General features: G+C 44.1%; 1 protein-coding gene across 1 annotated transcript in view; it reads left to right on the plus strand.

The window, feature by feature from the left end:
- Nucleotides 1-20566, plus strand: part of LOC310945413 (transcription initiation factor TFIID subunit 4-like) — a gene marked incomplete at both ends in the record, with an annotated part of 59780 nt that extends 39214 nt beyond the window's left edge. The window contains 2 exons of the mRNA XM_083911494.1: nucleotides 17623-17730; nucleotides 20432-20566. Of these exons, the coding sequence (XP_083767620.1) occupies nucleotides 17623-17730; nucleotides 20432-20566 (243 nt within the window). The remainder of the gene's footprint in view (nucleotides 1-17622; nucleotides 17731-20431) is intronic.
- Between the last annotated feature and the right edge of the window lie 2801 nt (nucleotides 20567-23367).

Raw genomic sequence — 23367 nt, forward strand, 5'->3', positions numbered from 1 at the left:
AAAAAAATAGGAAAAAAGGCCTTGTTGATGCCAGAGGTCAGAGGAGAATGGCCGGACTGGTTCGAGCTGACAGGAAGGTAACTCAAATAACCACTCGTTACAACTGAGGTATGCAGAAGAGCAACTCTGAACACACAATACGTCGAACCTTGAGGCGGATGGGCTACAGCAGCAGAAGTCCGCACCGGGTGCCACTCCTGTCAGCAAACAGGAAACTGAGGCTACAATTCGCACAGGCTCACCAAAACTGGACAATAGAAGATTGAAAAAACGTTGCCTAGTCTGATGAGTCTCAGAATTTGGCGTCAACAACATGAAAGCATGGATCCATCCTGCCTTGTATCAACGGTTCAGGCTGGTGGTGTAATGTTGTGGGGGATATTTTCTTGGCACACTTTGGGTCCATTAGTACCAAATTGAGCATCGTGTCAATGCCACAGCCTACCTGAGTATTGTTGCTAACCATGTCCATCCCTTTATGACCACAGTGTACCCATCTTCTGATGGCTACTTCCAGCAGGATAACGCGCCATGTCATAAAGCCTGAATCATCTCAGACAAAAGGGGGTCCAACCCGGTACCAGCAAGCTGTATCTAATAAAGTGGCCAGTGAGTTTATATATAACTATATATATAAATAAAAAATAGTTATGTCCTTTGACAAAACATTTTTCAACAGCAGGTAGTAGTAAGAGCTGCTGTCTAGCTCTAGGCAGATAAACAGACACAGTGTCCATATTAGTCCATCGTGAGTGAGCAACAGTCCTGTCTTGTTGCCTTTCATGTATTTTCTTTTAGCCATCCCTTTCTTCTGCAGCTTCGTCTTCGCTTAGCTTCGCCATATCCTTCCGAGTTGTGGCTAGATCCGCTTGCATCCTGGCCACATACTCGAGGATTGCTGAGTTGTCAGAGCGCATCTCGACCACAGCACTCTGAGCTGTGGCATTGTCTTCCCTCACACTGGTCTGTTCCGCGGCGATCTTTCTTAGCTTCCGGTGTTGCATGAACATTCCCCATTCCAAGGCAAGCGTTCCACTTGTCATGAACGTGAATATGTACACAACCTCAACATTCTTCACATCCAGTGTGGCAGGGCACACGACTCTCCACTTTTCCCATCCATCCAGGATGTATCCGGCCAGAAAGGTCCCGTCCGGGCATGCAGGTTCACCAGAACCTCGGCGCCTTGTTGAGAACATTCTGTCAATCACATTCAATGACCATCTTAGTAGCTCCATCGTGGACCAATTGATTCTCCTTGGTGTCTCAATTTACAGGACCCAGCTTAGTTCTTCAGTAGTGTCTCTGTGATCTCTTACAATGTACCAGCTTTCCATAGTACCGTCTTTCAGCTGCACATTCTTGTTACATGTTATATATAAAAAAAGGAAAAAAGAAAAGAGTAAAATGGTAAAACAGAAGAAGGCCAAAACAAAACTAAAAAAAAAGATAACAACCCTACTTATGCACTTACTACCTTTGCCTGGTACTGTGCTTTTCAGTGTCAGCTATTGTTTGGGTACAAGTGGTTTTTGTTTTGTCTCCCATACCGTCTCAACACAGTGTCTGCCAACCCTTTGCAGTTTTTTTTACCTCTCCGTTTAGTTCATTCCACTGTCTGACCCCTGTTATTGACATAGTAAAGGATTTTAATATAGTTCACACCTTTCTCTGCCTGAAAATCATGTTGGGATCAGTCAGGACACATCCATGGTCCCTCCTTAATAGCGGGAATCGTACTCATCACTTTTATTTTTTGTTTCATGTTCCTGGCAAGTAATGTACAAGCCTTGTCACCTTCCTCAAAATATTTCTGCCTTGCCCGGAAGAGAGAGAATTCCGCCCACTGGGTCATAATTGAATACTAGTCTAGTCAGCCTGGCAAGATTTTCAGAGGACATATTTTTTTTAAGTTTGATTCTGCAGTTATGATCTGTTTTTCCAGCTCCTGAAGCTTTGCATTGTTTTCCTTCTTCCTGAATGACAAGTGTTGAATTATGTGGCCTCTCAAAAAGGCTTTCAAAGCCTCTCATGCTACCCCTGCTGATGGAGCCATTGGTGTATTGGTCTCTATAGAGGTTAATTTGTGATCTAAGGTATTCCTTAAAGGTATCATCTAATACAAGGCTAGAATTTAATCACCTGGTAGACCTAGCAGGCATCTTGAAGGACAGAATCTTGAGAAATATTGGGCTATGATCTGAAATAATTATATTACCAATGTAACTTGCTCCCACGGCTGATACCAGCGAATGAGACACCAGAAATAAATCTATTCAGGAAAACGAGCTATGTGGTGAACTCGTCCCTATAGCCCGCAAATGTTCGTTGATATTGTTAATGTCCAAATAAAATTGTCCGTTTGTCAGGAAAACTGAAAAAAATAAATATATAGTCAAGTGCATGCATGCACCTGTGGTCATGTGTGTCCGAGCGAATGATAATGATGATGAACTGAAAGGCTCAGTCCTCTCTTGAGGAGAAACAAAGAAAACCTCTTTGTGAATCAAGTCATTTAAGTCAGTTAAGTTTTATTAAAAATAAAAAAGATCGGACAACCTGCCACTAGTCCATATAGTGTGTAAACCTTCAGTAATATTATCCACTTATATTCAAACAAACTGATTCAAACTGGACCATTTTGTGCGTTCCTCTTTACCCTCACACACTCCGGGGGTCAGATAAACAGAAAAAGAATCAGAAAGGGGTTCAGTTCCTCGCAATTTAAGGCAGTGATACAGTGGTGCTGAATACACTTAATCCATTCGCAGTAACGTCTAGTTATTCAAGGGAATGAATTTAAGCCAGGGTCTTTTTGTGGTTGTCAAATCAGTGGGGGCCTTGTGCGGATCTCGCTGTGAGCACTGCCGGGTAGTCAAGAAAAAATCTTGCATGTTTCGCATGGAGCATCTTCTTACACTCGTTGAACTTTATGAGCTTCTCATTAACCAATTTGGAATAGTTGGCGAAAACCATTAAACAATGCTCCTTCCAGGTAACTTTACCCATCATGAGCTCTTACGTGATCCTCCAATCCTTTGCGCTCTGCCGATTTCCATTCCCATGGAGAAGGCGATGTTCAGGATCCCCGGTAAAACTTTGATAAGGAATGATATGGTGTCTCCGTCCTCGCTGCCCTCTGGAAACCCGATGAACTGTAAATTATTCCTTGGCTCCCTCATTCTCAATGTCGTCCAGTTTTTTGATGGAGAGCCTCCACCTCTGTAACTGAGGCTGGAGGGTTAGCCTGCTGACTCCTATTAGCCTTCTAGTGGAAGGCCTGACGGCTCTCGACTTGAGAAATGGGGCTTGTAATTTTTTAGCTAGTTTGCTATCTGTAGCACATGTTGTCACCCAGATAGCCTCCAGCCTCTTGTCGTCATCTGACTTTTAGAGGACTAGTGTAGGGAGCTTAGCAAACTCTTTGGTTACATTACCAGGGATGGTTCATCGCCGCCAGGCTCGTCATAAGACTGCGGTTTCTTCAGATTAGCTTGCTTAGCATTAGCCACTTCGTTAGCCTTCGCTCCAATGGAGCCAAATCTCGGGGGATGAGTGGTGTTTCTGGAAGTGTTGGGCATTGTTGCAATATAACGTCAACGCTTCACATGATGAGTCAAATAAAGTTGGACTCTTTGCCAAGTTTCAAAGTTAATATCATTCGGGGATGGGTGCAGCTATACTTCAAGCAGCCATTCACGTCAACTACGTCACGTGACTCCCAGATGAAATAATTTCTGATTGATTTTGTCAAACAAAAACAAAAAGTATGCATTCGAGTAGGGACAGGCGGAAGCATAGTGCTTAGATAGATAGATCGATAGATTGATAGATAACTTTATTTATCACTGAGGGGAAATTAGGTCATCTAAGCAGCGGTACAAAGCAATCAGAAGTACTAAAAATAAGATAAAATATAAAATACAAAATATGAACAACAATAAAATAAAAAGTACAGTATTGCAGATACACTATATTACAATATGCTATGTGGATCTTAATGTGCAAGAGAGAGAAAGGTGCATTTCAGTGATAGGTCACTTCGGTGAGTTTATTCCATGAGCGTCGCTCAGCGTTGCTGTGCAGCGTTGTACAGTCTGATGGCAGCAGGTTGGAATGATTTCCTGTGCCGTTCTTTAAGGCAGCGAGGTTGGATAAGTCTGCTGCTGAAGCTGCTCTGAAGCTTGTCCAGGGATTCATGGAGGGGAGACATTGTCCATGATCACCAGCAGTTTTGCCAGCATCCTGTGCTCCACAACCTCCTCCAGGGTGACAAGCTTAGAGCCAACAACAGACCCTGCCTTCTTTATGAGTTTGTTCAGTGTTTTCGCATCTTTTGCTTTGATGCCCGCACCCCAGGACACCACAGCGAAGAAGATGGTGCTCGCGACAACAGACTGATAAAACATCTGAAGCATCCGGTTGCAGACATTGAAGGACCTGAGCCTCCCCAGGAAGTAAAGCCGGCTCAGGCCCTTATTGTAGACTGCCTGTGTGTTTGTGGTCCACTCCAGTTTATTGTCCAGCACCACACCCAGGTACTTGTAGGAGTCCACAATGTTTATGTCCGTCCCACCAAGGGAGGTGGTGGAACCTGGTGTCTGCTGCGGTGGTTGGGGTGGGGTTGTGGGGCTGGTGTGGAGCTGTGGAGGGGTTGTGACAAGAGGTAGTTGCTCGGAGGAGCAGCAGGGGGGCTGCAGGGGGAGCTGGGGTCAAACCTGATGAAAAACAGGTTCAACTCGTTCGCACGTTGTTCATTTCCCTCAGCTGTTCCTCCCCTCCTCTGGAAGCCAGTGATCTCACTCATCCCCCTCTCATACATCCCTGGTGTTATTGTTTTCCAGTTTGGATTCCAGTTTTCTCCTGTAGTTTTCCTTACTCTCCCTGATGCTGTGTTTGAGTTCTCTCTGAACACGCTTGAGCTCTGCACGGTCCCCTGACCTGACAGCCCTCTTTTTCTCGTTGATTAGGGCCTTCAGGTCGCTGGTAACCCCATGGTTTGTTATTTGGGTAACAGCGGACCTCTTTACTGGGGATGGTGTTGTCTATGCAGAGACCAATGTAATCAGAGACGCAATCAGTGATGCCATCAATGTCCTCGCCGTGTGGTTTGTAAAGTGCATCCCAGTCAGTGGCTTCTAGGGCACCCTGCGGTGACTCCATGGCCTCAGGAGACCATTTCCTCACAGTTCTTACTGTCACTGGTTGCTGCTGAATGTATGATGGGGAGAGCAGGACGAGGTTGTGGTCTGACCTTCCCAGGGGAGGGAGGGCAGTGGAGCTGTATGCCTCTTTAACGTTTGCATACAGCAGATCTATGGTTTTATTGTCCCTTGTTGTGCATTTGATAAACTGGTGAAACGTTGGGAGTGTGGATGAGAAAGAGACGTGGTTGAAGTCACCTGTGATGATGACGAATGCTCCTGGGTGTTTCGTCTGTAGTGCCACAGTCGCAGCGCTGATGACGTCACACGCTGTGTCGGCATTTCCAGACAGCGGAATGTAAACAGTAATGGCGATGGCGCTGGTAAACTTCTGTGGCAAATAATATGGAAGCCGACAGAGACACCACCGCGAGATGGTGGCGTTTGAGTCCGGTATGTCACATTTCCGTGAAACACATGATACTGGACTCTCTGTATTCCCGCTGCGTCCTGACGAGCGCTTCCAGTTCGTCCATCTTATTTGCCAGGGACCTTACGTTTCCAGTAATAACTGCCGGGATGCAGGGTTTAAACCTCCTCCTCCGTTTAGCTCCTGCTCTGCAGCCTCGCCGTCTCCTCCTTAGCTCCTTCGGTACTGTAGGTCTCTCCCCGACGAAGGGGGTTTGGGGCCCCAGGGCGATCAGCTGGTCGCGACTGTAAACAATGCCGGCTGTATGGCAGGCACAGCTTCCAGTCACCAGGAGAGACCAAAGCATGAAAAAACTAACTAAGAGATATCCAAACCATTGGATAAACATCTTGATGTGTGGACAGTGTGTATCCACAGCGCAGGGTACAGATAATAAATAAAGAAATACGCTAAAAACACGATAAAAACCTAATGAAAACTACAAAGTACCGGGAGCTGCTACGATAGGCTGCCACTAGCAGGGTGCCATCTTGATAAAGATGAGAATGAGAATTATAGAATACTTCCCCCACTTTACATTATCATATATTTACACCATTAAATATGTGTATACAGTGGAGATCAAAATTAGAAAAACAAAGTGATTCTTGATTTATTCTGAAATACTGTTATTTTTAATCGTTCATAATTTGACAGGATATCAGCTGTGGCTATACCACTGCTATATTAGCATGTGGTTTAAAATAATCAAGGCACTTCAACAAAAACTTCTATTTTGGGATAAGGACAGTGAGCTAAATAAGGGAGAACATTTTCTGATCCCTCCTAGGTATTGGTGTTAATCTGGCACCTGGTGACAATTTAGGGCATACTCACACTTTCCTTCCGTACCGCGACCCGGACTTTAGGGTACTTGTCCCCCCTCCCTCTCCCCCCCGCGCCCCAGCCCCGTTTGTACTCACACTGCCAGGGCCGGCCAATGCTTCTTGCTGTCCATACGCCATCACGCCATAACACGTCACACGCATCGCGTGTGTGTGGCTTTGTTTACAAATCTTTCCACAGACCTCAGAGTTTTTGTGCGTCTTGTCGACTGTTTTTGAATATTTTCATCCGACCAAATCTGCAGTAGACACTCCACCTCCGCATCACACCAACATGAACCTTTCACCGCCATTGTTGTTGTTGTTAAATGTCCGCGCATGGTCCGTCCTTCTATTTACATGTCCGAACAGGCGGACATAACGCTACTGCCGTAGGGCTCGTGCTCGTACACGTGCGCACGCTCGTGCTCGTACATGTGCAAACGGCTCCGCTAAAGCCCACCTCTTTCAAGCGGGCCGTGGACGGCCCGCTGGCCGCAGTTGTGCGCGGAGCTGGTTACTTTGCAAGATGGCAAGCTGTTCTAAGGTGACTAAAACCCTGAGACAGCAGGATGTCCAGATGAAGGCCAAAGGGATGACCCTCTCAGCCATCAGAGAGAGGTTGGGCATTCCAAGTCTGTGATTTCAAGAATATTGAAACTTTACAAGGACACAGATTAATTTAAGTCCCTGAAAAAGGCCAATCGTCCATGTAAAACAAGTGCACGAGAGCAAAGGAATATGAAAAGACTCTCAATGGGGTATTGGTTCAACACTGCAACTGGATATGCTCGCCAGTTCAGTGCTGAACAGGGCAAGGATATGTCTCTGCACGCAGTGTCTCGCCGTTCAAGACAATCTTGACTACAACCCACTCTATCGTGACCAAACCTCTCCATGTTGTGTGGACAGAGGAGAACTGGTGCAGAGTGCACTTCAGTGATGAGACTGCTTTCAATTTATTTGGGTCTGATGGAAACATTATGTCGGGTGTAGGACTGTGGAAACACTAAACCCAAAGTGTGTAAAGAAGTCACTTAAATTTGGAGTAGGTGGTGTCAGTAGTATCATGGTTTGGGGGATGTTTTTTGCAGCAGAGTTGGGCCTCTTGTGACAGGGTGAATGCAAATGTTTATGTGAACCTCCTTTAGCAACATGCAATACTTTTACTGCAATTGTCTATTGCAGGATATTGAAAGGATTGAAAGGATATTGAAACAATGAAATGGCCAGCCCAGGGTCCAGATCTATACCCCATAGACAATCTCTGGAAAATCTTTGGCAACAAAGTAATGTCTGAGAAACCCACTACAGTTACTGAACTGTGGAAGAGACTCAAGAACAATGGACCAAGATCAAACGGATCAGTGTGAGAAACTAGTGATGTACTGTGGGCGCAGATGTGCTGAAGTCATTCAAAGCTAGGGCCTCTACACTTCCTATTAATTTTTTTATCCTATAGCCCTAAGAAATGTTGAATTGTTTTTGCACCAAATAAAGGTTTTTGTTGAAGTGCCTTGGTCATTTATAAGGTTTAACTGGTACTAAGCCAAGTACCATGCTATTAGTCTTTGATATATCCAGAACCAGTTTATTTCTTTATACCCATTAAATACTGATCATAACTCGATATTTAGAACCGTATCCAACGTATTGGTTGTAAGAGCAGATGTGTTTATTGTTGAATCATCTGCAAACTTTGCAATTTTAGCCCCCCCCCCAAACACACACACACTTTTTTATTGAATTTTGTAGACAATTAAACAAGAGCAAGTTTAACAGTTATACAGTGTATTGATGCGTCTGCCTTAAATTTAAAAAAAAGGAACAAAAACAAAAAACCCCACCACAAATCCCACCATCCCTCCTAACAACCCATGTCAGACATGGTCACAGTAATCAACTAAGTAATTACATCACATATAACATAAGTATTTAACTAAGGTACAATGAGATCAAATTGAGTAAAAACTAAAAATAAATAAAGTTATTCAAGAAAAAGAGATTAAGGAGAAAGTGATGCCTGGCGAGCAGGGTGGTAAAGGCCACGACACGTTGCGTAGTAATGGGCAGAATTTAGACGGAGGGAGCCCAAAAAGAGCAGTCAGGGGATTAGGTTCCAAATTTGTGTTAAGAGCCTGTTTGAGGGTTTGAAATATATCGGACCAATACTCAGCAAGCTTCGGGCACGTCTAGAACATCTTTGCTTGTTACAAATATCACTGTGACTAGGGTATATCTTAGCCAATTCAGCATTGGTGAAATGGGCTCTATGAAGCAACTCCACTGAAAAAGGCTGTTCCTGGCACAAATCGAGTATGAGTGGACCAGTTTTAAAATGTCCCTCCACTGGACCTTAGTAATGTCTACCCCCAAATCCTTTTCCTATGCATTTTTAGGCAATACAGTGGGGACTGGGCTCAGAGGAGCAATCTTATTATAAATGACAGACATCAGTTGTTTGTGTTGTACTTTGAGGGACAGGAATTGGTCCATCTCAGCTTCAGGGGGGCGGTTCGGAAAATGTGGAAATTCCTTTTGGATAAAATGTTTTGGGGTTTGAAATAAATAAGAGAAGGTCATCAGCATATAAGGAAAGTTTGTGGACTAGACCAAAACAAGTGATGCCTTCAAACTCATTCTGGTTTCTCGATGGCTATGTTGAACAACAAGGGGGAGAGCGGACAGCCCTGATGGGTCCCACATTTGAGAGGGAAATATACTGAACAAACCCTGTGTTTACAGAAGCAGAGGGGGTTACATACAGAAGCTTAACCCAAGAAATAAAATTTGAGTCAAAGCCAAATTTCTCCAAAATTAAAAATAGAAAGCCCCACTCTACCCGGTCGAAGGCTTTCTCTGCATCTAGCGCCACTATGACCTCAGGAGTGTCAGACCCAGGTGAGAATATGATGTTGAGCAGCCTTCTTGTATTGAATTATAGATGTCTCCCTAATGTGAAGTCTGTCATGTCTAGTGAAATTATTGATGACATTACATTTTCGAGGCGGAGGGTGAGGACCTTAGCAAGGATCTTATAATCTATGTTTAAAAGTGAGACTGGTCTGTAGCTGCCACATGAGGTAGGATCCCTGTCTTTCTTCAGGAGCAATGAAATAGATGCTTCAAACAAGATCGCTGGCAGTCTGCCTTCAGTAAAGGAGTCATTGAACAATTAGAATATCAGCAGTTAGTCAGGACTGTAACTACTAATGCAGCAGTCCAAAAATAAACTCCAACCTCTCCGGGGCTGGTTAAAGCACAGCTATACAGCTGGCAACACATCAACTCACGGTTATCCAAATAGCATGACAGTGGCTGGTCCGTGGTAAAATCAATAGCCTCCCGCGTTCATCAGGTCTCTGTACCAGTGGATGTTTTAAAGCCTTTAGCCTCAGTGACTGAAGAGAGCCTCTTCCTTCCTCCGTCCTTCATTGCGATGACAAGCCTGACAGTGTATAGCAACGTAGGTTTGAAGCCCAGATTGTTAAGCTCCGACAGCCCCTCTCGGTATTTCTGGCGTTGTTCCAACCCCTCTGGTGTGTAGTCCTCATACATGGCAATGGGGGAGCCTCTGTACTGTAGCTTGCCTCTCCTGGCGCGGGCTTCACTTATGATTTTCTCCTTCACCTGGTACCTGTGCAGCCTGATAATGACTGGCTGTGCTTTCTGCCCTGGCTTCGGCTTCTCGGGATAGCGTGTGGTGAGCTCTGGCAAGAAGGCTGTCAGCCGCAGCCCCTTCACTACTTCAGGTAGGCCACTGACCCGGATATTATTCCTGGACTCCAGGTTGCTTACTTTAGCTAGCAGCTTAGCGTGGCTCTCTACTAGCGTGGTATACGTGGCTTGCAAAGTGCTTCGATCAGATAAAGGCTTCAAAACGCTTAATGACTTATATGACGAAGGTGTTTTTATGTCGGACGAACAATAGGATTTGGGGGTAGACTTTACTGAGGTCCAGTGGAGGGACATTTTTAAACTGGCAGGACACAGACTGCCTATTACAGTGGAAGGTACTTCATAGAGCCCAAGATATACCCTAGTCACAGTGATGCTTGTAACCATTATAAGCAGTCCCCAGCCGACCACGCACACATGTTCTGGACGTGCCCGAAGCTTGCTGAATTTTGGTCTGATATATTTCAAACCCTTAAACAGGCTCTTAACACAATTTCAGAACCCAATCCCCTCTTTTTGGGATTCCTCAATCTAAAAATCTGAACCATGTTTCTCTGCCCACTCATAATAGTTGGATAGCTGATATTTCTACGGTTAGAGAAATCTTAACTTAATCTTACTGTTTCTCCTGATGATGCTGAGGACACTTCCTAGTGCTTAGAAGAGACCCCCCCCCCTTTTTTTTCTGTTTCTTGAATTATTTTATTTTTACCTTATTTGGTTTCATTGTACCTTACCTATCTACTCATGTTGTATTTTATTCAGTTACTTAGTTGGCTACTGTGACCACGTCTGACATGGGTTGTTGGGAGGGATAGCATAATTAAATAGCATAATTAAATAAAAAATATTGGGGGAAAAACAGCAACACTGTTGTTGTCTTCAACTATTACACTGAGTCCTGCCACCTTCATAAGTTTTTTGATGACTCAGCAATATACGGCTGCATTGTAAAGGGTCAATGTCTCCCACCCTCTCAATGACACACTGGCCCAGCAGAGGAGTACCTTCAGCAGAAGACTCCTCGCACCCAGATGCACCACAGAGTGCCACCGGAAATCTTTTTGCCTGTGATCATTAAACTATAGAACGCATCCCTTGGAGAGCCTGTTACCCCTTCTCCGTGATTTAGACTCAACCACAGACAGTCTGTTCTTTTGCACATTAGTCTGGTATTTTGATCTTGTATATATTTCACTAGTGTAAATATTAATTTCTGTTAATTTAAACTTGATAGTATATATTCTGTTTTTCTAATATTTGCTGTTTTTATATCTGGAGTATTGTAACGAAAATAATTTCCCCCTGGGATTATTAAAGTATTTCTGATTCTGATTGTGATATCTATCTTCTGAGTGTGGTCGGACACTGTGGCGTGGAAAAGCGTTTGAGATCGACAGAGAGGGCTTTGAACTCCACGGATTGGGCTTTACTGGTTAGCTGGTTAGCATAGCCGGCATGCTAATTTCGCCACTTACCCACCCCTGGTCTTTAATTGAATTTCCCCGTTGCGGGACTAATAAAGGAATTCTTCTTCTTCTTCTTCTTTACAGTCTGTCTGGTCGCATACAACGACATATTTGGGTGGTGTATCCGTCAAACGAGACGTATAGTATCAAATATTATTATTTGTTGTGACTTTTGGGGTCCTGAAGCGTGAAATTATCAGAAGTTGCGAGACTCGACCCGTGTCTATTCCATCTCAGCCAAACACGGGCAATAGACTGATCGGATGCCTGTTTGATCCAGAAAATGTTTGGCAGTGGTATTATCTTGGCTCTTTTCCATTCATGTGAAAGAACATTTTTGAAACTTAAGTTTATGACGAATAGCTGGGGCAACCAAGTCTGCAGCCAATTAAAGAAGTTTCCCGTCAAGTCCGTCAACACCTGAATCAGAATCAGAAATATTTTAATATCCCAGGGGAAAATTATTTAAACCTGGTGGTTCATTTCTATACGTCCTTATCCTTTTCTATACCTCACTTATATTTACTCTGCTAAAGTTCATTTTACTTTTTTTTTCCTCTCATAATTTCATTTTTTTATGAAAGGTAAGATATGTTATCTATATTTGGCATGTTATTTTTTAAATTTTTCTACTTTATCTATAAAATAGCTATTAGAATAATAAGCAATTTCTGTTAATCCACTCATCCTCTGTAGAAATTTAGTGTTTCTACCTAATAGATCATTGAATGTATTCAATTAAATTCAATTTTCTTTATAGTACCAAATCATAACAAAAGTTATCTCAGGACACTTTACAGAGTAGGCATAGACCCAACAATTCCCCCGTAGAGTACGGTGGCAACGAAAACCTTCCCTATAACAGGGAGGAACGTCGGACAAACCTAGCTCTGTGGAGGACGGCAATCTGTCTTGACCGGTTGGGGAGGAAGAAAAGGAGAGAGTAAGATAGAAAGACAAAGACCGACAAAAGACAGAGAGACAGACACACTTCCAGAGATGCAAGCAGCCAAAGAGTAACAGTAACTACAACAATATCTATAGTAATGTGAATATGACTCATGTTATGGCAGTTAATACAGCAGAATAGTAGGAACAAGCACATCTAAGGTGATAGAATATGAAAATGATAATAATTTTGACGAACATGATCAATGATGAGTAGGGGCAATAGAAGCTACGATACAGCGAGACATACCACTGATGGTGTTTTTATGGCTACAAATATTATAATTTATAAGACTAGTGACAGTATAAATGACTAATAGTTATAGAAGTAGCAGGAAGCGTCATGCAGGACCACGGCAGCAGGCACCACCACGATCAGCAGAGACCTGCGAGACGACAAAGCACAAACAACTCCGGGGAAGAAGTTGAATTAGTAACATGCATTGATGAGACATGAATGACACAGACAGAGAGGAGAGAAGGTCAGAGTATTCGGAAAAGTATTATCCCCCCGCAGACTAGGCTTATAGCAGAATCATTAAGTTGAACAAACTCAGCTTTAAAAATAACAACATAGCTGAGGGCTAGTAAGCCCTAGCTGTGAGCTTTATCAAAAAGGAAAGTTTTAAGTTTACTCTTAAATATGGGGACAGTGTCTGCCTCCTGAATAACACTTGGGAGTTGGTTCCACAAGAGAGGAGCTTGGTAGCTGAAGGCTCTGCCTCCCATTCTATTTTTGGAGACTCTAGGAACGACAAGTAGCCCTGCATTCTCAGAGCGCAGCGATCTCGTCGGGTAATACGGTACTATGAGCTCTTTAGGATATGACGGAGCCTGACCAATAAGAGCTTTATAGGTAAGGAGAAGGATTTTAAATTCTATTCTAGATTTTACAGGTAGCCAGTGCAAAGAGGCTATTTCAGGAGAAATATGTTCTCTTCGGTTTGTTTTAGTCAGTACACGAGCTGCAGGATTTTGGACGACTCTTAACAGACTTATTGGAGCAGCCTGATAATAAGGAGTTGCCGTAGTCCAGCCTAGGAGTAACAAATGCATGGACTAGTTTTTCTGCATCTTTCTGAGACACAATGTTCCTAATTTTGGCAATATTATATATATATATATATATATATATATATATATATATATATAATAAAATATGCAGTCCTTTTTAATTTTATGTGAGAATCGAAGGACATATCCTGGTCAAAAATAACACCCAGATTCCTTACTGTGGTGCTGGAGGACAACACAACATCAGCCAGAGTAACAATATCTTTAGCTCTTGAGTTTCGGAGGCCTTTGGGGCCAAGTACAATAACTTCAGTTTTTTCTGAGTTTAACATCAGAAAATTGCAGGTCATCCAGCCTTTTATTTCCTTAATGCACATTTGAAGTTTATCTAACTGATCTGTTTCTTCTGGTTTGATCGATAAATATAATTGTGTATCATCAGCATAACAATGAAAATTTATGGAGTGCGTTCCTAAGGGAAGCATATATAAGGTGAATAGAATCGGTCCAAGGAAAAAACCCTGAGGAACTCCGTGATTGACTTTAGTGTGTATTGAGGATTTGTCGTTAACATGTACAAACTGAGATCTATCTGATAAATAAGACTTAAACCAGCTCAGTGCAGCTCCTTTAATGCCAATTAGATGCTCCAGTCTCTTTAGCAGGGTGCGGTGGTCAATAGTGTCAAATGCAGCACTAAGATCTAGTGGAACAAGTACAGAGACAAGTCCTTTGTCTGAAGCTATTAGAAGGTCGTTAGTCATTTTTACCAGTGCTGTCTCGGGGCGAACACAAATTGTTCGCCCGTACTGTGCCCTGGGCTTAAGGGTACTTGTCCCCCCCTCCCTCTCCCCCAGCTGGCCAGCCAATTTGTACTCACACTGCCTGGGCCTCCCGCAAATGCTTCTTGCCTGTCCATACGTCATCACGCCGTAACACGTCACACGCATTGATTGACGTCATCATGATGCCCACCTCTCTCAAACAGTCCGTGGACGGCCAGCTGGGTGCGGAGCGGTTGCACTCACACTGGTCAAACGAACTAGGCTTTACCCGTAAAACCTGTTTGGGCACGGTACGGAAGGACAGTGTGAGTGCGCCCTCAGTGCTTTGATTCGCTCTAAATCCTGACTGGAAGTCCCCAAATAAATCATTATTCTGTAAAAAGTGACACAGCTGATTGGCGACTAATTTCTCGAGGATCTTAGAGAGAAAAGGAAGGTTAGATATAGGTCTATAGTTGGCTAGTACCTCATGATCAAGACCGGGTCCAAGAGGTTTAATTACAGCTATTTTAAAAGACTGTGGTACATAACCTGCTGATAAAGACATGTTAATCATATCTAATACAGGAGGGCTAACTTAAGGTAACACTTCTTTAAGTTACCTAGAGTCTAGGAGACAAGGAGGCTAGGAGGCTTTGATGTGTAAATAGTAGAGGTTAATTTGCTATGGTCAACGGTAGAAAAGCAGTCCAAGAATATATCAGGTCGTACAATCTTTTCCTGGGTTTGAAGAAAAATTGGTGCCAAGCGAGTTGATTTTGTCTCTAATAGTTATAATTTTGCCTTTACGTAGGTCATGAAGTCGTTATTACTGAGGGTTACAGGAATACATGGCTCAATAGAGTTGTGGCTCTCTGTCAGCCTGGCTACAGTGCTAAAAAGAAATCTAGGATTGTTCTTATTCTCCTCTAATAAAGATGAGGAATAGGCTGCTCTGGCATCTCGGAGGGCCTTTCTATATGTTTTAAGACTATCTTGCCAAACTAAACGAGATCCCACCAATTTAGTAGAATGCCACTTACTTTCCAATTTTCGCGATATTTGTTTTAGTTCAAAGGTTTGTGAGTTATACCACGGAGCTAACTTCCTCTGTTTCATTATCTTCTTTTTTAACGGAGCAACAGAGTCAAGTGTTGTTCGTAGTGAGCCTGCAACACTGTCAACAAGGTGATTAATTTCAGAGAGACAAACGTTAGTGCAGGAATCTGGAATATTAGGATAAGGCATTAAATTAAATGCAGATGGAATCGATTCCTTAAATCTAGTTACAGTAGTATAGTTCTAGTTATTTTCTGTTTTTGTTGCATTATCGCAGATTTGGTGTTGATTTGTATTAAGTTTTTCTGTGTAGCTCCTCTTCTGTTCATTTTTGATTTAATTAATGTAGATGATCATGAGGCACACAGCGTTTGTATAGGATACTGAGCTATAAAGATATCCGCAGGGAGCGCGGAGACGTGTGTAAGACTGCAGCTATGCTTGCTGTGAGTCTGTGGTAAGGGCAGCGCAGAGAGGTGCGTTAAACTGTGACTCTGCATCCTGATCCCAACACTGGGTTTGTGTCAGGAGGTGGTGGTGGTGCAAGACTCCATAGTCAGGTCAATGTTTGCAGATAAAAGTCTTGACCCCTCCTTGTTAGGATGCAGGCCGTCGTGTCTAAAAAGCCTGGGTCTTTTAAAAAAGGCCGTGAAGTTGTCCACAAATGGAATACTTTTACCCAGGCAGTATCCTTTAAGCCACAGGTGCGGAGGCGGCTTTACATGACGTCACCAAAACGGGGCGGGGGAAGCAGGCTGGAGATAATCAGACGTTTCCCTTTGTTTAGCAGGCGGTCCACCATGGACCTGAAGTCCTACTTGAGGACCTCGGACTGGTGTTTCTTTAAGTCGTTGGTGCTGGCTTAAAGCACCAGCTAGAGGCCGACCTGTGTTGTGAACACAGCTGGAGGGCGGAGCACTCAACATCGCTGACGCGGGCTCCAGGGTGGCCGAAAGTCTGGCAGCAGCGCACCCTCACGTGCCTGACCATCGAGGTTCCAACAACCTCGATGGTCAGGCAAGGGAATGCGCCGCCTTGCGGCTTCTCCTAGGGGGGGGGGGGGGGGGGTTGGTTTGGGCGAGTGGACCTCGGGTCCTGGGTCGTCAAGAGCCACGAATGGCTGTATGGACGGATCCCGGGGATGAGCTGGAGCGCGCAGCGAGTGGGGGGAAATCCTGCAGGTCAAACCTGTTATCCAGTGGTAGATCCGGAGGCGGAGGAGGGAGAGATCGGCGAGCCCCACTGCCCCTGTTCTCCACTGACCAGGGTTCACTCGGCTTGAGTAGAGTTAAGCTCACCAGACCCGGAGCCACCGCTCCGTTATCCCTGGTGGAGCACTGCGACTCTGCGGGGAGAAGGCAGGAGGGGGAGGGTGCCGATGACTTGGGCTTGGCTCCGTGGTGGTGCCAGCGGGACTCAGTGAGTGCTTGTGCCGGAGATCCGGTGGTGATGGAGCCACTCCATGGCATTGTGGTGTTGTCGGCAGCCGTCATGGTACGGTCACCAGCGGAAGCCTTAAGATGGGTGAGGAACTTCGCCTGAGTTGAGGTGACGTTGGAAAATTCCAGATGGATTTTGTTCTCCTCCTCAAAAGTCGAATCTAGATGTATCTCTAAAATGACTAGTGTGTGTAAGTTATCAGAAAATAATATTTTTGCTATTTCATGAACCTTGTTTCTAATGCTGTTTATGTGTGAGTGCAGGCCGGCCAGGATGATGATGGATCAACTGGGCCAACTGTGACTACACCCTTAGCACGCACTCACACTGTCCATCCGTGCCATGCTGTTCTGACGTCTTTTTATGTGCGCCTGTTCGGACATAGAAAAAAGAAGGAGGGACCATGCACGGACATTTTAAACAATGGCGGCAAAGGGTTCACGTTGGTGTGATGCGGAGGTGGAGTGTTTTCTGCAGATTTGGTCAGATAAAAATATACAAAATCATTTGGACAAGACGCACAAGAACTCCAAGGTCTATGGAAAGATTTGTAAACAAAGCGACGCATTGCAATGAGGTCAATCTATGCATGTGACGTGTAACGGCGTGATGGCGTATAGACAGGCAAGAAGCATTCCGCCGGGGTCCATGTATTGTGAGTAAAAACGAGCGGGGGAGACAAGTACCTTAAAGCACGGGGCACGGTAAAGATAGACAGTGTGAGTGCGTCCTTGGTGATCTTTGGAAGTGCTTGTTAATTTGACTCTTTATTCGCCACATTTCATTAATCCTTTGTCTCTATTCACTTTTCAGTTACAAGAAATAGAACAAGCTCAGCTGCAGCAAAGAGAGGCCAACCTCACAGCTCTGGCTGCCATCGGGCCACGCAAAAAGAGACCTTTGGAGCAGACTTATAGCCAGGTGGGTCTGTGTGACATCTCGCTTCTTCTTCTATTGAAGACAAAAGCAGAAAAGCACCTGTTTACATTCAATGCGGTTACATTCATCTTTCATTCATTCATCTTCGACCGCTTGTCCCTATTGGGGTCACGGGGGGGCTGGAGCCGATCCCAGCTGACATTGGGCGTGAGGTGGGGTACACCCTGGACAGGACGGCCGTCTATCGCAGGGCACATAGAGACAAAGAGTGACAGACAATCCTCAAAGCAACTGGACTTTGTTATTTGTCTAGGAAGACCTTTCACCTCTCATCCAAGAGGCTTCATCAGTTCATGTACGCATCTGACCAGGCTGGGACTGGTCCAACTAACTGGTGTGGTGATCCAGGTATTTAACCTCTCACAAAGCCGATGATGTCACTGGGGCCCTTTGTGCTCCAAGTGCCAACGACCGGCGTTAGAGTGGCAGTCGTTGGTGGGAAGTTGGTTCGACTTCATTAGTGCTCTATTGAGCCTAAACGACAGTCGTTGGAGTCACAGGAGGCCATTTGTGAACAGTTGTTCTTTGAGGTTAGATTGTTAAATCTCCTGGGAAGGGATGAAAGGGCCGCATTGAGAATTGGAGATAAATGCGGTTTCAGACCTCCTCTGGCTTCTTTCACTCCTCTTTCAAACCATCTCTCCTCTCTCCCCAAGATGTGGACATTGTTGTCATCAAAGGAGTGGGCTTTCTCCTTGAGATGTAAGGTGACAGCGGAGTCCAGGCCGGAGGAGTTAGCTCTCCTGTGTTGGGCCATGCGTTTATGCAGTGGTTGTTTTGTTTCTCCAATGTAGAGATCTTTGCATTCCTCGTTGCATTGGACAGCATAAACCAGATTGCTCTTGTGGGTGTGTGGTGTTCTGTCCTTGGGATGTACAAGTCTCTGTCTGAGTGTGTTACTGGGTTTGAAATACACAGGGATGCACTGTTTGTTAAAGATCCTCCTGAGTTTCTCTGATACCCCAGCCACATACGGAATGACTATGTTGTTTCTTTTGTTTTCTTTCTCAACCACTTTGGTTTTCTTTCTGGAAGCAGCCGCCGTTTTCACAAAGGTCCAGCTGGGGTATCCACAAGTTGTGAGGGTGCCTCTCAGGTACTTGCGTTCTTCCCCTTGGGCCTGTGAGCTGGTGGGTACGTTATCAGCTCTATGCTGCAGTGTTCTGATAACTCCAAGCTTGTGTTCCAGGGGGTGGTGAGAGTAAAACAGTAGATATTGATCTGTGTGAGTGGGTTTTCTGTATACCAAAATATGGAGGCTCCTGTCATTCTCCATATGGATGTCACAGTCTTAAAAGGCAAACTATTGTCCTTGACTTCTTCTCTGGTGAACCTGATGTTTCTGTCCACAGAGTTTATATGTTCAGTAAAAGTTTGAACCTCTTTGGATTTGATTTGACAGTCGCTAAACAGCAACTCACAACTGACAAATTTTGAGAAATACTTACAAAATAACAGACAAAATACACAGAGCTACAGGCTCAGAAGTTGTGGAGAAAGCTGTGAATGAGGATATACTTCCTCTCACACAGACGGCCTCAGTTGGGTAGGAGTAGTCCTTAATGTGGTCACATACCTTTTCTCACTACTATCAAAATGTGGACACATATGGCCTGAACCATCTCCAAATGTGATTTTTGACGTCTGATCTCAATGCGTCCTCAGTGTCCTGAGAGTGTTTTTACCTGTAGTTAGAGCTGTCCACTTGTGATCGGATCACTCAGACCACATGTTAATACCAAAAGGGAAACATGACAGGAACTATGGAAGAGTGATGGCAAATGTGTTTGGAGCAGAAAATCTGTGGAACGTTTATCACTCTTGTAGCTCAGGCAGAGAACTAGTGAAACAGGGGATTGGCCTACTGTTTTTACATTTCAGATTTATTGTAGTATTTACATTATTTCACTTCAAGGACTGGGTGGACTTTGTTTGACCTACAGTACTTTGTTCCCACGATTAAGTGAACACTCAAAATGTCTAATGTATTCACAGTCGCAATAACTTTGGTTTGTTAGGATAGAAGTGAAATTCAGGCTTGTAACAGTGGTTCAGAATTGGATTATTTAATGTTGAAATGTTGCCTGGAAACCACACAAATCTGAGTTCACGTTTCATTTGCTCTGGGAGGTATGTCTGGTCTCTCTCCCATGCCACCTAAAATCAAAGAGATTTCCAGACGGCCAGATCCTGGGGAAGCCAGTAACAATCATTTATCTCCTGGCGATGACTGACAGAGGAGCATTGTAAGGTAACCGGTGTTCTCAGAGCAGAGCAGCTTAGTAGGCTCAGAAAACTTAGATCAAATAAGAATCATTCTTCTGTTATTCTATTGTCTGTCTCGCTCCTAAAATGTCGAAATTGTGTCGAGGCATCTGCACAGTTCACAACACCCTTTCGAAATAAAAAATGAGGTGAGAGGGCCTGGATTAATATGTATGTGCTGGTGATGCCAGGCTAGTTGAAAAGTGTAGAAATTTATCAAATTCTTCCATTTCCTACATTTCCTGTCATAAAGCAACACCGGCCAGAAGATCAGCAGGTTCATGTCAGGATCTCCTCTCAGCAGTTGGAGTGTGTTTTGTGATCATGACCTGCTCACTGAAGATTATTACATACAAATATATATGAAAACATTCTTATATTCATACAGAATATTCAGTTTACTTGCTGTGTGTGCCAGGTGACTCTGCTGCCCAGACAGGGTGTTCCGAGAGTGACTCGAGTCACGCTGAGGGATCTGCTGGTGTGTATGGAGCAGGACCACTTCCTTTGCCACTCTCTCACTCTGTACAAAGCCATGCTTTTACTCCCCTAACTTCCACTGTTAATGATTAGTCAATCTAATAATAATCTGCAGTAGATCTTTGTGTTTTGTACTTTGTTTCGGTTCTATCTATCCTTTGTGTTTATTACCTACTATTTAATTTGAGTATGTTCTGAACAGTGATGGTAATCAGCTGCTCTCTAAAGCAATCAGTTTGGGTTTTGATGCTGATGAACCTGAGTGGGTTTAAACACATGAGAATAGAAGATACGTGCTCTCAGTTGAATGTTGAGTTGTTCACTATCCTGCTTGTTTATTGTTTGACCATTAAAAGAAGTAGAAGATGTCACATCCTGACAATGACTGTGTAATTTTTCAGCAACAAAAGCAGCATGGCTCTTGGGATAGTATGTTGGTAGGAAATGCAACTGAATCTAAGAGACTAGAAAGTGTGAGTTGCGTGTAGTCATTGCTACAATTTTAGACAGGTCCTGTTGCTGCAGGGCCACAGGTAATCACTCGCCTAGTAGGGTTGTCACAATACCCGAATTTCAAAGTTGATACAGATACCCAGGAAAATACTCAATGCCATTTTCAATACCACTGGAAGAAAATTACACAAGAAAATGAAGGCAGAGTTTTTACAATAAAGATTAGAACAATACAGACAAAATCAATAAGAATATGGCGTTATATTTGTGCTACATTTGGGAAGGAGCAATGTGAGAACAGAGAAATAAAATAAATGTATTTGCATGTTTGCTCTTATTAATTTTAACGTGCAATAATAAGTCAGTTTTACTCATATGCCCTCTCAAAACTCTTGCTTGCTGTGGTGCAGACCGCTGCATGCGCTCCTTCAATCTCTCCCTTCTGTGCACGTTCATCTTTGCCTGTACACTCGGTCAGCTTGGCACAGCGTTACAAATGTGCCACAATTTCAACCAATCAGAGACCTAGAAAAGCTCAATTCAGATTGGCTGCTTCATCTCCAATCAGATCACTAGTAGAAGTATTACAGCGTACATCCTGAAAGCATTAAGAAACATCAACAGACCGCAGTGGAGTTGTTCGACCAAAGCTGGATTATTATTTTTTGTTATTCACTATTGTGACCGAGGGTTATAGTCGCCTATACTTGGGTAGAATAAGAAATAAGAGATAAGAGAAAATTCGATTCACTGAGCGGGATGGTGTACTTTATTTCTTCACACACATTTGCTGACACTTCCACTCCGTCCCTTTCAAAACAAAAGCACTGACGAGGAAACTAGATAAGACTATTAAGTATTATAGTGCTGTTGTGTCATGTTGTTTGGATTAACGTTATATCTCCATGTATCTTGAGACATCAGCTGTTGTGTGATGTTAGTTTAACTCACCCCTCTCGTGTCTAGCAGTCCAGGCCTACATAACTGGACGATGTCGTTTTAACAGCAACACAAAAATGTCTCATCACAGCCACATGTAAGTAGTATGTATTGCTTTGGTTATATATAATATTTATGAACCTTTTATTTAAAAAATTAAGGTGTTAGGTTAATTGATGAGTCTAAAATTGCCCGTAGGTGTGAATGGTTGTTTGTCCCTTTACGTCTCTATGTGCCCTGTGATAGACTGGCGTCCTGTCCAGGGTGTACCCCGCCTTACGCCCGATGTTAGCTGGGATCGGCTCCAGCACCCCCGCGACCCCGACCCCGGGATAAGCGGTTGAAGATGAATGAATGAATGAATTAAAAATTCAATTTCCCCTTGCGGGATAAATAAAGTAATTCTTCTTCTTAAAGTTTGTTTGTACTTTAGTTAGCTTGCCAATTATCTCGAATGTTGCAAGCACCAGAGCTTGAGCTTTCCTGGCCTTAGGGTCTTGTTAATGTTTTCCAGACCGTTGGTGAGGTCCTGCTTTATTTGCTGCACTTGGTCTTTGTCTGTAAGGCTTGCGTTGTGCCATCTACCTAGGCTCTTGACAAGTTGCTCAGACACAGTTGGTATTGGGTCGTCACTGATGCAAAACTTCACATCCTTAAGCTCTCCATTGACTATAGAGATGCTACGTGACTTGCTTGGCTTGATTTTCATCCGAGCCCACTTTATGTTCTCCTGCCGTTTCCCAAGTAGCCACCTGGTGCCTTCTGCAGTAGTGGTCGGAGTGGTCATGTCGTCCATATATGCTCGGATAGGGGGGAGGCGGATCCCGTTCTCAGTTCACTCACCCCCCACAACCCATCTTGAGGCCCTGATTATGACCTCCATGGCCATTGTGAAGGCCAGGTGTGACACTGTACAGCCTGCCATTATGCCTACCTCTAGGCCTTGCCATGATGGTGTGAAGTCAGCTGTTTTGAAGCACAGTTGCAGGTCTTTGAAGTAGGCTTTCACTAGAACAGTGATGGATGATGGGACGTGGAAGAAGTTGAAGGATTCCCAAAGCAGGTTGTGGGGAATTGATCCGAAGGCATTGGCCAGGTCAAGGAAGGTGACATGAAGGTCTCTTTTGTCCTTCTTTGCCGCTTGGATCTGGTACCAGATCATACTGGTATGCTCCAGGCAACCAGAGAACTCAGGGATGCCAGCCTTCTGTGTGGATGCAGTCACATATTTATTCTTCTCCAGGTAGGTGGCAAGCCTCAGAGATCACACTGAAGAAGATTTTCCCTTTAACATTAAGAAGGTAGATTGGCCGGAATTGACTGATGTCTACTGCATCCTTCTCCTTGATAATTAGTACACCTCCAGCTCTTCGCCACGCTTTAGGTAATATTTCCTTCTGCCAGAATACTTTCATGAGTCTCCATAGTTAGTGGAGAACATCCGGTGCCTTCCTGCAGAGCTTATACGGCACTCGGCCCAGG

Source organism: Echiichthys vipera (assembly GCF_963691815.1).
Source record: "Echiichthys vipera genome assembly, chromosome: 3".
Classification (NCBI taxonomy): domain Eukaryota; kingdom Metazoa; phylum Chordata; class Actinopteri; order Perciformes; family Trachinidae; genus Echiichthys; species Echiichthys vipera.